Source organism: Lutjanus erythropterus, chromosome 3 (assembly GCF_056507025.1).
Source record: "Lutjanus erythropterus isolate fLutEry1 chromosome 3, fLutEry1.hap2, whole genome shotgun sequence".
In the NCBI taxonomy this organism is placed as follows: Eukaryota; Metazoa; Chordata; class Actinopteri; order Lutjaniformes; family Lutjanidae; genus Lutjanus; species Lutjanus erythropterus.
Window position 1 is genome coordinate 34,098,963 of NC_139319.1, and position 21,543 is coordinate 34,120,505.

The 21,543-nt window shown below is 39.1% G+C and overlaps 1 protein-coding gene across 1 annotated transcript; it reads left to right on the plus strand.

The window, feature by feature from the left end:
* The first annotated feature begins 5,515 nt into the window (after window positions 1-5,515).
* Window positions 5,516-21,502, plus strand: lrpap1 (low density lipoprotein receptor-related protein associated protein 1). The gene is made up of 8 exons (XM_084715870.1): window positions 5,516-5,814; window positions 8,111-8,255; window positions 12,824-12,954; window positions 13,788-13,908; window positions 15,038-15,193; window positions 17,723-17,805; window positions 18,354-18,530; window positions 19,996-21,502. The coding sequence occupies exons 1-8, from the start codon at window positions 5,653-5,655 to the stop codon at window positions 20,062-20,064; spliced, it is 1,044 nt and encodes a 347-aa protein (XP_084571996.1). The 5' UTR covers window positions 5,516-5,652; the 3' UTR covers window positions 20,065-21,502.
* Window positions 21,503-21,543: the final 41 nt, after the last annotated feature.

A 21,543-nucleotide genomic window follows, 5' to 3' on the forward strand; every position in this document is an offset into this window, starting at 1 on the left:
ACCCACAGGACAACACAAGCTGCTAATAAAATGCTTGTTATCTCAATCTCTTTGTATCTTTTTCCTCCTTGCTTTCTTTTTTTTAATGTTCCAGCTTATTTTCACTCTGTTTGCTCCGTGTGTCACTGCTCTCATACCCCACCTCCGTCGGTTTCTCTCTTTCTACCTAATGGAGGCCAAAGGGAGAAGAAATGATGCCATCATCAAACATGGTTTATGTAACAGTCGTGGCACTGAGGGCTCTTAGCTGTGCTGCAACCAGGGCCGCAGCCAGGATTTTAGAAATACTGAGGTCATGACTCTCTGCTAGTATTTAAAAAAATAATAGGAATAATAATAGGAAATAGTGTAAATCTATGTATTTTAATCCATTTTGAGAATAACAATAATTACCTAGGAAATAATGTCAGTATCAACAGACAGATGAAAAACGGTCTACAATCCAACACAAGATAATCAGTCAATCAAAAAACTTAAGAACTAAATAAAATATATTTAGAAAGAGAAAACAAACCAACAAAAAACAAGAAAAATTAGTAAAAGCAAAACAACACTGATAAAATAAAAGATGATGTTGAACTGAATAAAACTGAATAAAATAATGAAATAAATAAAATGAATATCTATAAACCATTCTTAATCAAAAGCCAGGTTGAAGAGGTAGGTTTTAGGTTTATTTTTAAACTTTTCAACACTTCCAGCTGTCCTCAGATCCTGAGGTAAACTGTTCCAGAGTCTCAGAGCATAAGTGCCAGAAGCTGCCTCACCAAAGGTTTTAGTCATGCATTTTGGAACAACCAAAAGACTGGAGCCTGACGATCTGTGGGGCCGTGCTGCTTCATACACTGTCAGCACTGGAGACGAATATGTCAGTGCAAAAACAAGTAAAATAACTTTTGCATCAATATGGAAACTGGTGTGATGTGTTCTCTCCTTCTGGTCTTAATGAGCACAAAGTCCACAATGTCCAGGCTCAGCTGAAGCTAATTTATGATATTTTTGGGTAGACCAGAGAGACGAGAATTACAATAGTCCAGATTGCTGTGTAATGCAATGTAATTTTGTCCTGGTTAAGCTGAGTTTTGTGATATCCAAACATTAACTTAAATACATTTAAAAAGGGAATCAGTTGGTCCTGTGTCATCGGGAGACATGGCTACATACTGCGGTGTGTCATCAGTATAACTATGGAAAGAGATGCCATGTCTCCTGGAGCTGAGTGCACCACCTAAATAGAAATAAAATAGAAAGGTCTTAACTCTTACGTTGGACTTAACTATGTCCGACATTGTGATTGGAATTTACAACTGACTGACAACGGTCATAGCTGCGCCTGGTCGTACAATGTGCGTCCATGTGAGTACCAAATTGATGGCTGTTGCCAAACAACACACTTCTACCCAAAGCATTACCACGCATTTATCATGTCTCCCATAGTATTTTGAAAGGCTCCATTGCCATATAACTGAATGCAATCAGCACCTGCATCTGTCCGACAGATGCTGCAGTTGAGGGGAGAGCACTTTAATTAACTCAAACGGCACTTGTCTGCCAAAACAAAACCTCTCTATCAGCTCATTTTCTGAAATATGAGCAGGTTTGTCCTGTCACGGATGACCCTTTCTCCTCTGAATGCCCTCTTGTTAATCTTCCTGTAAAGACGACACACTGCTGTCTTTGTTTCTCTTCTCTGGCTGTGTGATTCCATTAAAATTACAGTGGATACAAGTCTGAATTTCCAACTTACACCTGCTCCTCACCAGGCTTAAAAGTTACACCCAGGTGGAAAACACACAGGGTTTAAATCTAACTGGTGCACTCGTCTTAACCTAACTAAGTCAGATGCAACGTTACACCCAGCTGTTGCACTTGGTTTATACTGATTAAAAAGAAGAGGCACTAAAATCGATCCTTGGGTAATTTTATGAATTTTCTGATTTTTTGAGAAGTTGTCATCAACAACAACATAAATGACAAATATGGCAAATTTTGAAATGACTTCAAAGTTCAGTTCAGTTTTTTTATTGCATTGAAATCACTTCCACTGTCAACCAAAATTTTCTCTTTCTCTTTCATACATGTGAACATACTTATTTCAGACATACAGGCCCTGATGTGATTCTTCATCACCACGAGTGTGTGGCAAAGGCCACTTTTGGAGTTGGTGATACCAGACAGCGTGACTGGAACAGAGTGGGGTGATTCAAAGCTGCTGCTGTACAGTCTAACTTTCTAATGTATTCCCACAGTGAATATTTTGCCACTGAAAATGTCAGAGCAGAAACTCCTAATTGATTCTGTGCGCAAAAGTTTGGACATGTCACGTTTACATGAACAGTTTGTGAGCAATTCGGCACTTTAACATTTTAAGAAACATATATAATAAAAAATTAAATGATACAGAAAAAAATACAGTGAACATGACCTTGGTGTCCTCAATGGTAGCTACAAGCCTGGCCAAAAACCTCCCACGGGCCTAATGTCTCTCTTTCTCCTTCTCCTTCTGTCTTTTATTCATTTGATTTTGTTACACTTTGAGGCTCACATAAATGCATAGAAATATGAAATAACATATTCAGTCATTTATTCATGAGGTCACTCACATTTCAACAGTGTTGACTGATTGAACATGTCAGTGTGCATTTGTGTGTGTGCACAGGAAGGCTGCAGGTGTGTCTGAGGCTGAGACAGATGTGGCAGTGAAGTGTTTCCTGACAAAATCTCAGAGCCTTTGGTTATTTTTGACCTTTTCGATTCAAGCGAGCCTGCTGTCTTTATAGACAGACAGGCTCATTAAGTGTGGCTCTATCAAAAGCAGATCTCTGACAGACTTTCTTGCTTGTTAAAGCAAGAACCTGATATGCAGAGCTGCAGCAAATAAAGATGCAACACAACAAAGGATGAGGGCGAAAGAGGGGTAGATATAAGAGCTGGAGAAGATCAAGACAGTGTCATAGTGTAAGAGGTTCAGCTTATGGTGCCTCATCATATGCATATGAACATCACCTGTGATATCTGATCAAAGTGCAGCGTCTTCTTCAGGAGGGTTGAAGGTAGAATATGCAGTGTTGTCTGAAAACGTGCCATTCAAAGTTGGTTCCACCTCCCTTAACTCAATAAACAAGAGAAAGAAGGAGACTGAATGAAGAGAGCAAGTGCCGTTAATGAGAACAAAGCAGTGAATCAGAGAAATAAAATGTTATTTTCTAATTGTTTCACAGTGGTTGTGTTCTAAAGCACAAATAAACAGGCCGCCCCGTGAAAGTCAAAGATTCAGATTATCAGTCAGAGACCTGTCAACTGAGATTCTACCAGTTGAGCAATTGTTTCTTCTCCGTTGTCTTGTTGATGGTCAGTGTGCATTACAATAACAGGATAAAACAGATAAAAGTTTACAGCTGTCTATGACACTGTCAGTCACTTCACCCCAGCAGCATTGCAGACCATGCAGGGCAGGTGATGCTTGTTGTTTGCTTGTGCTTGATTTTGCAACCGACAGGTTCAGACTGTTGTTATAAGTGTTTGACAACATTATGGAAAGGATTGCCACAGTGAGAGACCTTAGTAAAATATTTAACTAGAAACAGCTGTTTTATTGCTGTTGCAAAACTTACCAGGTCAAAAAACACCTGGGCTACTTAAATTTGGTATTCAAAGTCCATAATATCCTAATTAAAATCCATTCATTTTCAGGTGAATAAATTGACTGCTGCCTTGGAGTGATTGTTGGTTTTCAAACAATGCAATTTACAGTCAAATTCATTTTTTTGGAAAAACAGGGTAATTGGATTCCTTGTCAGGTAAATAATGGATTTTTGTGACTGTTTTCTGTGTTAAAAAAGAAAGTGTTTTGGTCTTTTGTTTAGCAGAAGTGAATTGCTGCATGGCACTCGCCCACAAGTTCATTATTCATCCACTCTCTTGGCATCAGTTCAATTCAGTTTCAGCTGAATGAGATTTATTGACATAAAGTTCTAAAACAATATTGTCAAGGCGAGGGAGTACAATATAATGTCTTTCTGTCTGACTGCCTGTCTCATTTTGCCCTCTCTTTCTCCCAGTTTAATATAATTTAACTGAATTCAGCTTGGTTATTGTGGTGTATTGGCATGAACGCTATATAAACAATTTTGTCAAAGCAAACAGTTCAGTAGATCAATAATAAAAAGCCTGCTCTCATTCTGTCTGTCTACTAAATTCAATTAGACTGGCTGGCATGAATATGTGATGAAGAATATCAATAGCTACTTCATAAAGTGTGTGTGTGTGTGTGTGTGTGTGTGTGTGTGTGTGTGTGTGTGTGTGTGTGTGTGTGTGTGTGTGTGTGTCTGTAGGTGTGTGTGTGGTTATGTGTGTATTTTCCTTGCTTATTTAATAACATTATCTGCATTCTTCTTTATATGGTTGTGATGTCAGTGAGTTCATCTTCCCTGTAGGTCCTTTCACCTCTGTGGTCCAGTATTGGACAAGATTCTTACAACACTTGGATAAAAAAAAAACCTTAAAAATCATATACATATGTATATGATTCAATGTGAGTTGTTAGTTTTCAATTGCTAAATTTCTGCCATTAAAATATAATTTAAACTGGAACAGTGCACACAGATCTCTACCAGACTATCCAGAGAGAATATGTGGATGTAATCTCTTTGTAATCACCAACTGTAATTAAATTACATATTTTTTCCCTGTAACTGTAACAGATTTATTTCATAATTTAAGCAGTCACTCTCCAGACCTGCCCAGTTAGAAATTTCACAATTTCTGATTTCACAACAATGGGATGACCCAAGAAAATAATGCCTCTGACCACAGCTGTCACCAGCATGGAGCCATAAAAAGGGTTATTTCAATAATAATAATAATAATAATAATAATAATAATAATAACAACAACAACAACAACAATAATAATACTAATACTAATAATAATAGTAATAATAACAATAATAATAATAAGAAGAAGAAGAATTTACATAGACATTCACAGGACTATGGTAAATTTTATCAAAAACATTTCTTAGTGACAGTCTTTGTAGGGATGAGGAACAGCTTCTTTTAAAGCAAAATACACAAAAATCAATTAAGTATGTCATTTTTCCTGATTGAGAGTCAGAATACTACCCATTACGACAAGTCCACAGAAAAAACACACGTGTATTTTGACAGTGAATTACTCCTTTACTGTGTCTGTTGTTGCAACATTTTCAAAGTCGACTCCCACCTCCTTCCAAGGAAATCTCCATTAAATCCCTTTTCACCGCTGCTGTGTAACGGACACTTCATCATATTGTAGCGTTTCTAAGGACGTGAACGGCATCCAGTCATGTAAAACGCGTGGAGTCTTTCTATTTGCTTAGAAATCTCGCAGCCTTCGTTGCCAAGTAACCGCGCACAGCGGCATTCCAGGAATTGTAGTTCAAAAAGAGGTCATATCCGCTTTCCCGGTAACAAACTGTCTAACACAAGAAACTACGTATCCCATGATGCACATTTTAAGGAAGTTCCCTCCCATTTTGAGCACATGACTTGTGGTACTTCAGTGAGACACAACAACAGAAGCGTTTGTGGTGTTTCTGGCTATTTTTTGGCCTAGTTAGTCGTCTTTCTGTGCTTTTTTTCTGCCGTTGGTTGTTTATAGTTGTTTCTTAAGATGAAGCTTCAGTGTTTAGTCGTTGCCCTGTGCTTTGGGGTGGGTGTAATGGCTGGGAAATACTCGCGTGAAGTGAACGAGCCGAAGCCGAGCGATAGTGATGGACAGACAGTTGAGTTCAGGATAGCTAAACTGAACCAGGTGTGGGAGAAGGCTAAAAGGGTACGTATGCTGTATGAAACAAACTATAATAGGTACAGTTAATGTGAAGATGTAGCCACCAGCTGTAATTAGCACCACCACCACCACACAAATAACGTTAGCTGTCGGTCAATGAAGTGATGTTACAGTCACAGTCTTAGTTTGGTCACTGCAGTTCTCTCAGCACAGTAGAGTCTGAATATTCAGTGACCTAAATAAAGATACAGTCCGAACATACATACACAGTTTATTAGATAATAAGGAGGTGTTGCTCCTATCCACAAATGAAAATGTTCAAGTGGACTGACGTGATTTAGTCATTATTTATTGTAGATCTGCAACGATTAATCCATCACTTGTCAACTGTTATTAGTTGTTAATTGATTAGATGGTTTAAGTATTTATTTTTAAGAAAAAAGTCACAGTTCTCTGATTTTCAGCTTCTCAATATGTTTTCTCGTTTCTTAACTCTTTACTAGTTAAGTAAATTGAATATCTTGGTTGTGGACCAAACAAGATGTTTAAAGACGTCATCTTGGGCTCAGTAATCAACATTTTCCACCGTTATCTGACATTTTGTGGATCAAACAAACAAACAAATGGTTAAACAATAAAAAAAAAAATGGGCAGATTAATTGACAATGAAAATAATTGTTTGTTGTTCGTTGCTGCCCTGGTTTATTGTGGTGAGGAGTATAAGGGATTTACAATCAAGAATCAAAAGAATCAAGCTTGGTAATGGAGGGTTGTTGGGATAATGTTTGTGTGTGTGTGTGTGTGTGTGTGTGTGTGTGTGTGTGTGTACATGGGGGAAGACAATAAGTATAGTTCTGCTCTTTCAAAGTAACTGCCATATACAGCCCTTGATTAAGTTTAAACTAGGGCTGGGTAATAGGTTTGGGTGATTTCTGCCTAACTGGCATATGACGACGTCCACGGTGAAACATTGTGATACACAGTGATATTGGTGTCGCTGGAAACAGCAGCCTGCAGAAAAGAAACAGCTGCCATCAATGTAACAGATTTTTTTTAGTTCACATAACTGGGCAGTTTAATAAGACAGTAATAAATGGGACATGTTACTTCTGTTTGTGCATGGTCAGCAACAACACCTTCTCTTTAATTTCTTTGCCACATGTCAAAAACAGAACTTTACCACCAACTTACAAAAGCTCAGAGGGGACATGCTAACTTAAATACAAAAGGATTTTAAATCATAATGTTACAATGGTAGAGGGCTCAGTAGTTGATGACTGTCAGCCATTATGATGGACAATGGTATCGTTCTTTGGCCCAACCCTACTGGGTGTAATATCATGATATTTATGACAAAATACTGAGATACTGATATTAAGAAAATATTACAGGGATGACTGTTGATGCCTTCACAAAATATTGACACAAATAGATTTTTGATAAATAATCATCAGCAATGTGGATGTAATGAGAAAATGGGTAAAGACAAATAAAAGTTGGCTAGAAGAGTCTGGTAGGTTCAGAAAACATCACTTTACTGTAATGCAACCTTTAAAACCAGGAAAAGACAACACTTTTGCAATTTCATGATATACCAATATCCAAAATCTCAGACGATATCTATTCTCATATCAAAATATTGATATAATATAGCCTGGATATATTGCCCAGCCATAATACTCAATACTTGTACTTGCTTGGTTTTTGTTTTTTTGCTTGGAAAACAACGACAAACACTGGGCTACAACCTGCACATTGAAAATTAGTGCCCGGAATGTTAATGGTACTAGTTTAACACAAGCTAGCAGTTATTACCTTGTTAGGGGTTGATTAAGACAGTTTAATGCCCAAGTTCACCTCCTGTCATGTTGGTGTTCCACAAAAACAAATTTCCTCTCAACATTATTTCGCACACACACACACAGTGTGGTGCAGACCAGTGTGAGTTTTAATACAAGTCCATGAAAATTAACCAAGCAGCACAATTCTTCTTCAGCAGCAGTAGGTTTTAATTGTTTTCAGACCAGTCAGACCAGTGAGAGCTGACTGTCCAAGGTGACCTGGCCTATGCCCTGCATTGCAGACTTTGATCTTGAAAACTTCCATCATGGTCAAATGGGGGTTCAATAAAAGTTTGTCTAGGAGCTGTGATTTTCCATTTTCATTAATTAATTATCAAATAGCCTATAATCAAAAATTCATCATGTGTTTGCTCTGGCACTGTTTCACTCTCACTTTGCTGTCTGGTTTTCCACACTCCTTACACGTCTCTGTCCTCAAACTTTCTTCCTCCTTCTGTCTAACTAATGTTTGTCTTGTTTCTTGTTTTGTCTTTTGATAGATGCAGTTGTCCCCGGTGCGGCAGTCTGAGCTACACAGTGACCTGAAGATCCAGGAGAAAGATGAGCTGCAGTGGAAGAAGATGAAGGTGGAGGGACTGGATGAAAACGGGGAGAAAGAGGCCCAGCTGCGACGTAACTTCAATGGTGAGACAGTCTCTGTCAGGCACAGACTGAGCCATGTCTTCATTTATTTGTGATTTCATTGTAGAGTCGTTCTGTCCTTAATTGTCAGTCACGACTTCTGCAGTGCCACTCTGCACTGAACAAGCAATAATGCTTGAAATGTTAGCTTGAATTGTGTTGACAGAAATACCTTTTATTACCAAGTATCCCTGAAATGACTTTAAAGCCAAAGTGAAACAATGTTTAATTACAGGATTTTCCTGACACTTGATTTCTTTGTGCCTTGCACATTGTATTCAGAGTTTTCAGTCTGTCTGTGGGGCAATGGCACCTTACTGACACATTAAAGGTTAAGATGGTGTAGATTTTATCGAGTATGAAACTTCATTAGAGTTGCTATTTAAAGTCAATGGTTTAAAGAGATCAGATAAGACAGCAGGTTCAGCTTGAGTTTTACTTTAGTTAAGGAATTACAGTACGTTAGTCTCCAGGCCCAAACCCACTAAACAATAACGATAATTGAATTCCCACACACTCCCCCTCCTTCCCTCTCTCCCTCGTCTCCGCTACCTTTCTTTCCTCCCTCGCATTTAGGATTAATCGGTATGGAGTAATTAAGTTTTTAAAAGTAGACAAATTTGACATGGAAGAAAAAAACTACACACCACAGAACTGACATTCTGATTCATGATTATAAAAAGCTTTTATATCACGTTGACGTGTCCAGATTCACAGGCTTTCTCCCTCCTCCTCCTCCTCCTCCTCCTCCTTCACTCTCTGCTGCCATTTGTGTTTTTTCCTTTTTCTTTTACCTGGTTCTATTCTCCCCAAACACGTACTGCAGCTGCAGGAGAAAAAGCTCTGGTCCTCATTTGATGCTCCAAGATCGAAACCAGTTCAGGGTGGGAGCGTCATGGCAGTTTGATGCAGATCAGGTTGCTTTCAGTGTGTGTTCTGCCATTTAAAATGGGTGAGGGAGAGTCAGATGCTTTTAGTGCGTTTGGGCCTTTAATCAAAATAAAAGATGGATGATATTGTTAATGAGAGAGAAAGCACATTTTTTACAGTTTATCAATCAAATGTAATTTTATGGCAAAGTGAATAATACTGAAACCTGTCAGGATCACATACTTGAATACTAAATCCAAGGATTATATTGTTCTAGATGTGATAGCTTATGTAATAATCTCTGTCCTTTGGCTGGTAGAGTAACTAATGTTTTACTTCCCACTGCATGAACCAAGAAATATAAGAAATATAATTCTTCATCCCCAACAAGGTTAGACTGTTACCAAAATCTCAATTTGAAATGAAGACAGTGGCTGTATCAATAGTACGTACTAAAAGCATGCAAATTCCATAATGTGCAGTGTTAGCATACACATTCAGCATGTGAACGATATTGAATGTATATATATATATAACATTGGCAGAGAAATATTTTATCGACCTTATGTTCATTAGAGGATTAAAATATGCCATGATTCTTTGGAGCTATTGATCTTGCGGAGAGAAGTCAGGGCTCATTTAGTAAACATTATGGATGGGAATGAAGCCGAATTAACAGAACCATGCTTTGACAAATTCAGGTGTCTATGCATTTTTTAGCAATTTTTTGCAAAGATATGGTTGTGGTAAATCAGCTACACGTGGATGTGAAAGTTCTGCTTGTTGCATTCTTGACACTAAATCTCATACAACAATTGTATGTAGTACTCTAACTACTGGTACTACTCTTACTACCAATTCAGACAGAGTAACTGTCCCTCTAGGTTTTGCTAAAATGTAAAAGAACAGGACTGGCATAATCCTGATTAGATCCAGAGCTGGAGTACGAATGTGTGAATGGATCTTAGCCCCAGTACCTGCAGGCAATGACACACACACACACACACACACACACACACACACACACACACACACACACACACACACACACACACACACACACACACACACACCAATCTGTTTAGCATTCAATCTGCCACCAGCAGCCCATGAACTCTTTCCTTAGGCAGCAGTCCACCAGCTCTGGACTCCTCTCTGCCCTCACACACCACAGTGGCAGCAGTCAGCTCCAGGCAGAGCAGTAGAGCTGCTCTTTTTCTCCTTTTGTAGGTTAATGTAAATCTTCCATGAATGACCTCAAGTGACCCTCTCCTCACTGTATCATGGCCATCTGCTTGAGTCCCTCTAATTGGTCTCAAAAATCATTTCTCCTTCTCTTTTTGTTTTTCTTTTCGTAGCACTTTTCCTTGACACTCTCAGTTTGATGTGCCCAGAGACAAATCCTGACTCCTTGCTTGTTGTTGATCTGGGAACATAAGCTTGTTGCACTCAGTGTAGATCACTTGTGTCAAGACCCTCAGCTGAACCCATGAAATGTGAAGTACAAGCCCAACAGTGCCATAGAGATTGTCTACAAGGTCTTGTATCCTGTTTATGAGCATTTTAAACTGGACCTCTACATGTATTTACTCTAATTTTAATGGCCTTTTATTGATTGTCACTAATGAATAAAACAGTATGTGTACGGGGAAATGAATTTACTTTTTCTGAATAACACTCACCATTGTCACCAGACATCCTTTTGCCCAAACGAAAACCAACTCGCAGACAACCACAACTGACCAAAGAAGATATATTCTAAATTATGGATAAATATAATTAAAGTCATAGACAATAATACAGAGAAAATATATCTATAATATACCATAAGAGTATCAAAAAACAAGAATGAATTAAAATAGAAAATAATTGAATAAGATAGAGGAAGAAAAAGAGAAAAGATAGCTGCTCAGAGATTACCGTAGTGGGTTTCTCAAAACATGTCAAGTAGAGGTGCTACACTTAGTAAGATTTACTCTCTGTTCCCTGAGTAGTATGACAGATGTTCTCTAGATTTATACAGGACATAGTGTCCATAATCCAGTGTGAGTGGGAACGAAGGACAGAGTCCCTCCACTCGAAGTAAGGTAGATTTGTCGAGCCAGTAAATAAGTAAAAACCAATGCATTCAGTTTTGCTTTTAACAAATCCAAGTCTGGAGCAATGCCAAAAGCCACAGTCAAAGGATTTGGCTCAGCTTGGATGTGAAGAATGTCTGAAATAGTTTGAAAGACTGATCTCTAACTAAAGAAGGTCATAACCAGTACATGTGAAGGTGCAAGGAAGGTGCATTTAAACAAGACCAATTCAGTGCAGTGTCTACTCTTGCTACCAGTTCAATGCAGTGTCACTGCTGGGACTTCATACCTAAGCTATGAGCAGAAGAATGCACACTTTTACTTTCTCGACCTGTGAGGAAACAGCATGTTTTCACATCACAGATAACAAAGGAAGACATCAAAATGTGAATGTTAACTGATTAAACATGCTCATGTAAGCTGATTGGGGCCGAGTTTAGGAGGCGCTGAACTGAAAAAGGAATTGTTGAATCTTGGCATTGAACAGCCAAATCCAATTAGACTGACAAAATTCTGGGACAGCTCTTATTAAATTTAGGGTCGATCTGAGCTAATTTGTTTGAGATATGTGGATACGAAAGACTAATTTAAGTTTAAAAAGTGCATGTTAAGCACACATGGAAGAGTGTTTCCGATAAAGGATCGAGTCTCATGTGTCTAGCTCCTGTTCTCAAGTGGCTCTTATGTCTGCCATTGAGGGGCAGGGCAATTTTGGGTTAATAAATGTCAGTAGGCACTCTCCTAATTAAGTGTCAGTAGTTAATAAGTGACCCTGAAGGGTTACCAACAGATTGAGATAGTGCTGAATCAGATGCTACAGTAATGTTTTACTAGAGCAGAATGATGAAGGCAGAGCTTCTTCAGAGCTAAGTCCAACTTTGTATTGCTGAGACAGGACTAAACAGCTAATATGTCTTGTGCTGCTCAGTGTTTTTGCAGATAATTGACAATATAAATCAAATGAGTCACAGAAATACCAAATATGTGGCAACATCATCTTTTATCTGTCCTGGAAAGCAAGTCTTTGAATGCATTTCAAATTCTCCTCACTTAATCTTTTGTCTTCTTTTGTTTTCCTGATATGTTTAGGCCTCCTGCCAAGTTTTGGGTTGACTACAGTTCTGTTCAGTCAGTGAGTGGGAGGGTAAATGAGTGTTTCCCCCTCTCTCACTTTCTCATCTTCAAATGGTTTTCAGGTTAGGAGCAGCGGGACCAAAAGCACATGGATTTCACCTACTGTGTGCTCCTCATGTCAAGGAAAAAGTGAAGTTAGTTTGTTTTGATAAGCTCTCGTCACATTCCCAGACTCTAAACCTGGTTTGGTAGCCTGCTTAGTCTATTTTCAGCAGCTGAGTCGTGCATTTAGAGATATTATACCTTTTGCTGTTTCTTTTTTAAAAAAGGGCAGTGACTTTGGAAGTAATGAGTTGCTGTCAAGGGTTGTGGGCCGCTGGGTAATTTTTGATGTGAAATGTTGTAGATTCTTGTTTAAATGATGAATATATGTCGGGGTCTGAGTCGCTTTACATTCTCTTATGTATCGAACAGCTTCCTCTCACAACAGCTGCAGTTGTTAATCCTCACAGGCTCACATAAGAATCATTTTTGTGTTACGTTGTGCAGTGATCCTGGCCAAGTATGGAATGGATGGGAAAAGAGACACTCGACCACTGGAGAGCAACTACCTGAAGGACCACGACACCAAAGAAGGCGACATATTTGATGATCCCAGGCTGGACAAACTCTGGAACAAGGTGTGTATGAGTGCAAAAGAGGAAGGAAGAAAAATATTGAAATATATTTTGGAAACGGTGCCTCGGTTTTATGTTCTTTTTTTTTTTTTTTTTTTTTTTTTTTTTTTGTTTGTAGTGTCAGTGTTGAAATAATATGGCTCATGGTTGCAGCTGGCAGATGAAACTCTACCTCGAACCCCAAGTCAGCTATAAAAGAATTTTCGCTCGATTTCACATAAAAAAAAGATTGTGTACCAAATGTTTTACTAGGTTAATAGCTTTTAAGGTTACAGTTACAAGGTTCTCACCCAGCAGCAGCATATATCCTTGAAAGATGCTTTTACATTTGGCACAGTCAACTGCACTGCTCTTAAACTCCTGTTACTTTGAAAACCTTATGAGTTGTCAACTTTGTTTGGAAGTACAGAGCTAGTTAGTGAAAGCAAATAAAGAAAAGTTTAGCTCTCTAGCTCACTCAGAATATCTAAATCAAACATAGTACCAGTGCAAGACTTTTTTTTATTCCCTTATATTGATATCCGCCCCAAAAATCCAAAGTCACCAGGACTGTAATGTCAGCACAATTCATGTATTAAAACATTAAAATCTCTATGCTTATTGCAAGTGAAATAATAAAGAACTTTTAACTTTGAATAACATATTTCTAGATTCCTAAGAACATGTCTATGATATACAACATATTCCATGTATTCTGTGTAAAACCTTAACCTTCTGACATGTTAAGGACTTGGACTGCATCACTGTACTACTGTCATTCTTCACACATATCTCTTACTCTCCTGCTGCTTTTGAGACTCGCTTCTTTCAGTTTCTAATAACTGTTCCCTCACCAGGCCAAGAGCTCAGGGAAGTTCTCTGACGAGGAGCTGCTGAACCTGAAGAGGGAGTTCCAGCATCACAAGGACAAGATCCACGAGTACAACATTCTCATGGATACCATCAGCAGGACGGAGGGTGAGCTGCATGAGTCACTCCTTTTGCTTTGCTGCTGAGCAGAGGTGTCACACCACCTCTCTGCTTGCTGAGGCCAAGTTTATGAGCTTTTAATCCCTGTCGTCCTCCTCCTCTCTACTATTCACCACTATATGTCAGGGCAGTGTCCAATTAAATTAATCCAAAGAAATGCACCTTCTCACCTCTTTCACCTTCATTTGGTGTTAGACTTCTGCTGCTCAAGTCAATCATCCAAAAATGAGACTGAAGTGCTCTGTCTGTCTGTCTGCTCAGTCTTGTGATCATGTACGTAGGTGGCAGATATCAGACTGCACATGTTGCCACCAACCGATCTGTGCTCTATCAGTGCTTGTCACATCACATCAAGCTGAGAGTTTTAAGCTGAGCTGACACACACAGCTGAGCTGTGTTTCAGATAGACGTGGGGAGGACGCGTGTGTCTCCCTAAGATGTGACTGACACTTTGCAGCTGTTTCGTGCCAGAACTTTTCCGTTAGTGCGCCACAGCGCTATGTCTCTGCCGAGCAAGCCGGGGGTGTTTTTCTGCTTGTCTGATGCTTTTAAATATTGAGCCAATCACATGTTGCCTTGAGGGGGAGTCTCCATGCACCTCCGTCACAACACCACCTCCACCTATGCATGCTTTTATTGCCTGTCAAGGTTCCCTCGTCTTCATTTCATCTTGGATTTGCCTTTTTTCTTTCGATCCAAATGTCAACCATTATCATTGAGGCGCTGTCCAGTTGGCCTTTGTCTGCTTTTTACCTCCTCACCTTTTTCTAGGGTTGAGACAGGCATGCATTTCATAATCACACTGGTGTTATAGGTTACTCAGGGTTCTGAAAAAATAAACCTGATATATAAAGAAAAAGCCAGACCTGTTGTTTATAGCTACTACAATACTTTCAATATTAAATGCTGATTTTCTTTGTCTGTTTTATTGCTTTAATTCCATTCTTCTTCTTTTTTCTTCTTTCTTGCTTCTCTCTATTTCTTGTGGTTTCTTGTTTCATCCCTTATTCATTACCTCTTGCAAATATCTGAACCACCCACCCATCCCTGCCGGCTTTTGACTCCTAACCTGCCCCTTCACCTTCTCTTCTTTCTCTCTGTCCGTTTGCCTCAACAGAAATCCACAAGAATGTGATCTCTCCCCTGGAGGGTGACACCAAAGAGCATGTGTTACATCAGAAGCACATGGACCTGAAGCAGAAAATGAGAGACCTCAATCAGGGCTTCGAGCGCCTCCGTAAGCTCAGCCATGAGGGCTTCACTGAAGACAGCGGTGAGAGAGAGAAAACACACACATGCACACACACACACACACACACATACACACAGCCTGTCTCTTTCTGCATCTCAATCTCAATCCACATTTATCTCATCAGCTTAATCACTGGGATTTGTAATCATAATAACACACTCATGCTGTTGTGTCACAGCCGGCAAGCGTTGATATGCTAACAGCTTTACTCGAGTGTTTTGTGCTTTTAGTTTCAAATGTCTCTAAAATGGGAAGGATGTGATAAAAGTGGTTATTTAAAGAATCCCATACTGCTGCATCCATCCAGTGATGTAAAACAGCTTGTCCTCACACTATTTAACTGTGAGGAAAACATTAATTCACTCTCTCATGGTTTAATTTTCTTCTGGTTCATCGTTTTTTATCTCTCATATTCTGCTTGAGTGCACTGCAGAGCTTGTGTGGGGTCTCAGTTGTGCAGGTTTCAGCGGGAGTCTGTCAGAGAGTTGAGATGAAGGTGATGTTCCTGCTGCTGATTCATACCGACTCCTTCCTCTCTCCTAATTCCCCTCCAGGTTGTTTCTTTCTCAGCCACTCGTTCTCATCCTCCCCTCACTTCCTGCCTCCTCCTGAACAAAACAGTCTTAATCTCCTCCTCCCTGTTTTCTCCGTCTGCTTTCTCTTAGATGTGCAGGTTTGTAGCACTAATGGAGTTGTGCAAGTGAAGAGAAATCTGTGACAGCACCTCAAGCTGAGCTGTATGCAGGCAGTTTTCCTTTCCTTTCCTTTCCATATTGAATTAGATTTATAATTTGTCCCAGTAGGCAGTTTGTGCTGCCAGCAAGCGTAACAAATACATGGCAGAACATTAAAAAAACATACAATATAACATAGGAACATACAGCAGTTGACATAGACACACGCACAGAATGACTTACTTTTATTCAGACTAAATCTTTAAAGCTCCTCAGGAGCGGGTTAATACGTGTCTGTGGTAACCCCACAGGGCCTATAATGATATAATGAACATTTATAGTCAGCATTAACTAGTGACATAACCATTATCAGTGTATAGAGCTGGGTGATATAGCTGAAAAATGTATCATGATGAAATGTTTAATTTCAGTCAACATCAATAATTATTGATCATTTAAAACATTTTTTAATAAAGACCAGGAGAACAAAAGGTTTAATTTAAAGATAGAATCTACAACATTGTACACGTGGCATTCAAAGACGGTTCCTCCTCCCTGGCTCAATGAACGAGGGGGAGGGACATAGACTGAGTTAGGAGAGCGAGCACCAATAGTGAGGTAAGATAAATGGGACAAATGTTTAGAATATATTCATACTTGTTTGATAAATTCCAGGACTTGTCTGATACAGTTTAATGTGCTGCATACGTTATACTATTCAAAGTCTAACCTCAATTAATATTCCACAGCAGTTCCCTCTCTTTGACAGACATCAGTTTAAAGAAGCCACCTGAACCCCCAGTTTTGTATTTTGCACCAAGACAGGAAGCCTTTGGATGGAAATATTTTGGATCTTCTCCAATATACTGAAAGTCCCACTGGAGCCTGAAATGATTATATTGGGGATTTTGGAGGCTTTCAGAAAACTGACTACTTCTCAACAACACTTTGTCTCCTGTGGGTTAATAGCAGCTTAAAAGCTGCATTGAAATTCCGTAAAAAAAAAAAAATAAATAAATAAATAAAAAGCTGAAGCCCCTCCAGTGAAGGTGTTTATTACTACTACACCTTGAGCAAATCAGGTTTATCCTAAATGATAAGCTAAAGCAGTTTTTCAAACTATGGTCACCATTTGTATTCTTTTCTTGAACCATACATAAACTGAATATAAACTCAACAATTACAGGTATTACTGGGCAGGTGGGTGAACGGGTGGTTAGATGGATATTCCCCCCCCCCCCTTTTTTTGTTTTGGGTTTTTTTTTTTATTCTTTACCTTTTTCTCTCACTTTTATGTTATGTCATGTTTGCCAAAATGGGAAACCGTACTCTATCCTGTATACATGTCAAGCTGTTTGTACAAATGCTTTCAGAAGAATATTTGAAACAATCATAGCATTCTTCATTATCAAGAGATATGACAGGCTGTCTGTGAGCCAAGGCATATGCATTATGTGCTGTCTTGCCGGTTTGCATTTAAGTGAAATTATTGAACTTTTATTTAACAATTTTCTTATTGCTATTATAAAAACGTGTGTACTGAAGATACATGTCACTATTGTTTTATTGTCCAGGCTTAGTAATATATGTCCACATCAACAGAACATGACTAATCTCCATAATTGTGGACACTGGCATCACCATGAAGGTCAACACTGCATACATACTAATATATATTGTGTGTGTGTGTGTGTTCCAAATGTTTGAGTGTCTAGAGCAGCTCATTGTTGTGCGTGTATCTTATAAAACATCTGCTGTGACTGCTCCTCCTCAAAGCTCCCTGCCTTGTGAGTGTGCAAGTATTGGTGAGGCTCCAAACTGTCTCCTTGGACCGTTTATCTCCTCATCTTTCTCTCCGTCCGTTCTCCCTCCATAGAGTTTCGGGAGCCCCGTGTGATTGAACTGTGGGAGGCTGCCAAGAGAGCCAATCTCACTGAAGATGAGCTAGACTCTCTTAAGGTACCTCTTCCATCACTTTTGACAATTTTTGGACATTTTTGCTTTCACCAATTTGTTTCTAGCTAACACTTATTGTTCTATCAGTGTGCTACAGCCTTACTCTTAGAAACTTTTTAATCAAGTGCTCTTTCAATAACAGGTGTATTAACATTTGTAGTGTACTCGGTAGCTAAGCACTACTTGTGTATGGTAAGCCATAAAACCTAGAGCGCACATTATGATGGCCACATTTTATGCATTACACATTTGAAATGCACAAGTACCACTCTTTCCTATCTCTCATTGTGCTCCTTTCACCCTTTGTCCCAGGAGCGAAGATTCACAGTGAACAACTCAATTTAAAATTCAGTTCTTTTTAAAGATACCTGCCTTCAAGATCAGGTGTATCACAGGGAAACATTCAGCATGACTTTCCTCCCTGACATTTCCTCTCTCATCTCTACTTGAGATGTATATCAGCTCCCTCTGTGCAGCTGTGCGTGTACTTGAAGGTAAATTGAAACTTGCACCCCTCTGCATTTGTTGCCCTCCTTTCCCTGTTTACTTAGGAGGAGCTGCATCACTTTGAGACCAAAGTGGAGAAACACAGCCACTACCAGCAGCAGCTGGAGCTTTCCCACCAGAAGATGCAACATGTGGAGTCTTTAGGCGACAAGGAGCACCTCAAGAAGACCCAGGAAAAGTACAACACACTTGCTGAGAAGACCAGGGAGATGGGCTACAAGGTAAGGAGGGACACAAATGTCATCTGTTAGCTTTTAACTGTATATTCTGTGATCAAACACCACAAAGCTGCTGTTCAATGGCTGACTGTTGGCCTGCAATAAAAACTTATAATGTCGCAAAACTGGCAAAGAGTAAAACTTTGCTTTAGTGCTGAGTAAATGCTGTTAGAAAGAAAGAGGGGACAAAGGTTAACAACACCTGATACTGTTCATGTCATAGAAGAGTCTCGGTTTTCTCTATAACTGCAACTGAGCAGTTTTTGATAGTAAACAAAAGCCTGTTGGAAATTTCATTCAAGGAAAATTTATGTTTACTCTGTTATAAATACTGTGCATTTTTTTTTCCACGTCATAATGATAATAATAAAATAGAAGCCTGCTTTCAGGATAATGTCATTTTAATTTGAGATATTGTAAAGTCCAAGATTAATTTTGGAAGCTTGAATTTTAGCAATAGCGCAGCTGCAGTGCTAATTTATTATTTGGTATACCAGTTAATGCTTCAGTTTTTATTAAAATGGCAGTCTAGAAGATTTTCACAGCTGAAGATATGACAGGGAAGGGGGCAGAGAGAGAGAGGGGATGACGCACAGCAAATGGGCCGCAGGCAGGAATTGAACTGGCACCTCCACATTAAAAGCTTTTAACCGGTGAAACATGCACTGACTTTTATTATTAAGTAGTCATGGGAAATGCAATGTGTCCATCAGTGAGATTAGCACTTGCTGATAACATTTATCACAAATGCATTTACAAGACAATGTTTTCCAGATTTTTTGTACAGCAGTTCAGTTTGAAATATTACAGGGAGTCATGGAACAGTCAGGAGCAGCCACAGTGAGCTGACAGTGAACAGCTGCAGGCGACAGGCTGTCTACCTCCAACTTCTCAGTGCGGGAAGCAACACCTTTCATGCTGTTTGCAGCTGAAAATTAGACCAGTGTTGCTCACAGAATGATGGAAAAAGGCCAATTATTGCATGACCTCTTTATTAAAATTATAATAATTTTTCTGCCCTCACAATACTGTGCCCGGCACATGTACTGTTACCACAGGAACTACAAGAGTCGCCAAATAAACCAGGACTGAAATCTTCAAGATTGCCACTTCAATATTTGGGCTGGGAATACACAATTATCTTTATGTCAACGAAGTACAACTGGGTATTGACATATATTATTAGTGTAACGTCAGTTATATATACCAAACATTAACAATACAGTATAAATAAAAACGTGGGGTTACAGATTCCTTTTCTGTACCATAAACATTGCAGAAGACAGACTGTCTGACTCTGGATTTACCATGAAAGCAACCAAAACATTAGCTAGTAAACTACACAATTGTGATCATTTGTGTCACTACCCAGGTAGAGCATGTTTGTTTGTTAACTTCTCAGCCAGAACACAAACCGAATCACAGATCTACAGGAATTTATCAGACGTCTTTCATTGTCTTATTTCAGATGAAGAAACACATGCAAGACTTGTCCAACAAGATCTCTCGTCAGGGACTCGAGCACAACGAGCTGTAAGAGACTCGGATCATCATGTCTGAGAAGGTTGAATGAACTGAAATAATTCCCTCCATAACCACACACAACGTATGCCACGTTCCCCCATTCCCCTTCAACTACTGTAAAAAGAAATCAGTGTTTTCTACTTTTCTAGTGTTATTAGCTGTTGATTTGTTTAGAAATTGCCGAATGAATGATTTGTGGATTATTTGTATATATTATACATAAGAGAGATTTCTTATAAATCAGCTGAACTTTTTGTGATAACTATCTGGTCAGATTGACAGTCACGGTACAGATCAAATAAAGGTGGAATAGTTTACATATTAATCTGGTACTCTGTAGCAACATTGATTTGTACAACTAACAGCAGCCAGGTGTAGCAGAAATGTCTGGCAGAGGATGTGGCAGTGCTCCAAGAATGCCAAATTTTGTGGAGGTGGTAACTGAAGGATGGAGAGCAGCACTCCACTGACACTTAAGTAGATGATGTTGTTTAGCTGCTGACGGGTGGTTCAGGTTCTGGGGAACAGCCAGCGGACTGCATGAGTACTTCATCTTGAAGGAATATTGGCACGCTGGCGGCCAGACAATTTGTCCACGCCCATCTGTCGTTAGCTGTGCAAGTAATAAATGCTACATCAGATAGGCTGTTACTACTGTAGTAACTCACAGCTTGGCCTGCTGAAATATTGTGATGTTACTGCTTTTGTCTATTAAAAAAAATAATGCTATTCACATTCAGGTTAGAAGCACTGAAACCAAAAACCTGAAAATGTTAACAGCAATCTTTAATATTCAATCAGATACAGGTGCCAACAACATACAAAGAATAGTATTTTAAAAATATAGTTTAACATCATTCATAATTTATCTGCATACATAAAAGCAGTTACTATTTACATGTCCGGTAGAGAAAAGCAGTCCCTGCAGTGACATTATTAACAAGCTTCTATTCTTAGTAAAAAGTTTTTCCAACTCATCCTCATGTTGTTTCTTTCCCAGCGTCTCCACCTCAGACACAGCGGTAGGGAACTGCCACCATAAAAATAAATTAGCGTCAAATATTGGACAATTTGTCCTGATGATATCAAGAGGGAGGTGAGAAATTGGAACACACATACTGTGCTTTTCCATTCATCAATTCCTGCCCTCTCACAGGGCAGCAGCAGAGACATTGATTACTGTGATGAATAATGTTACTGGCTGGCTGATTACTCAGTCATGTCCTGCTTGGGCCACATGGGCCTGGATTAATGTAATTTGCACCTGAGATATAACTCCGAGCTGCTTATTTCAATCGAATGCTTTTAAGCTCTGATGTGGAATGATAGCCAAGCAAGCTGGGACTCTTAAGAGCAGATTGTAAGGTTCAGTGCTGTGAGAGGGGGCTTGATATCATTGTGTTATCTTATTCTGTTTCAACCCTGTGAAAAATAAAACATTTGAATCTAAATGATGGCAGTTGGTGACCTCTTGGTAAGAGAGGTAACAATA

Excerpts from the sequence above, each read along its gene's own strand:
- lrpap1 (XM_084715870.1), top strand. The coding sequence starts at position 5,653 with ATGAAGCTTCAGTGTTTAGTCGTTGCCCTGTGCTTTGGGGTGGGTGTA. Across the intron at positions 8,256-12,823 it reads GCTGCGACGTAACTTCAATG|TGATCCTGGCCAAGTATGGA; the intron begins GTGAGACAGTCT and ends TACGTTGTGCAG. Across the intron at positions 15,194-17,722 it reads GGGCTTCACTGAAGACAGCG|AGTTTCGGGAGCCCCGTGTG; the intron begins GTGAGAGAGAGA and ends CTCCCTCCATAG.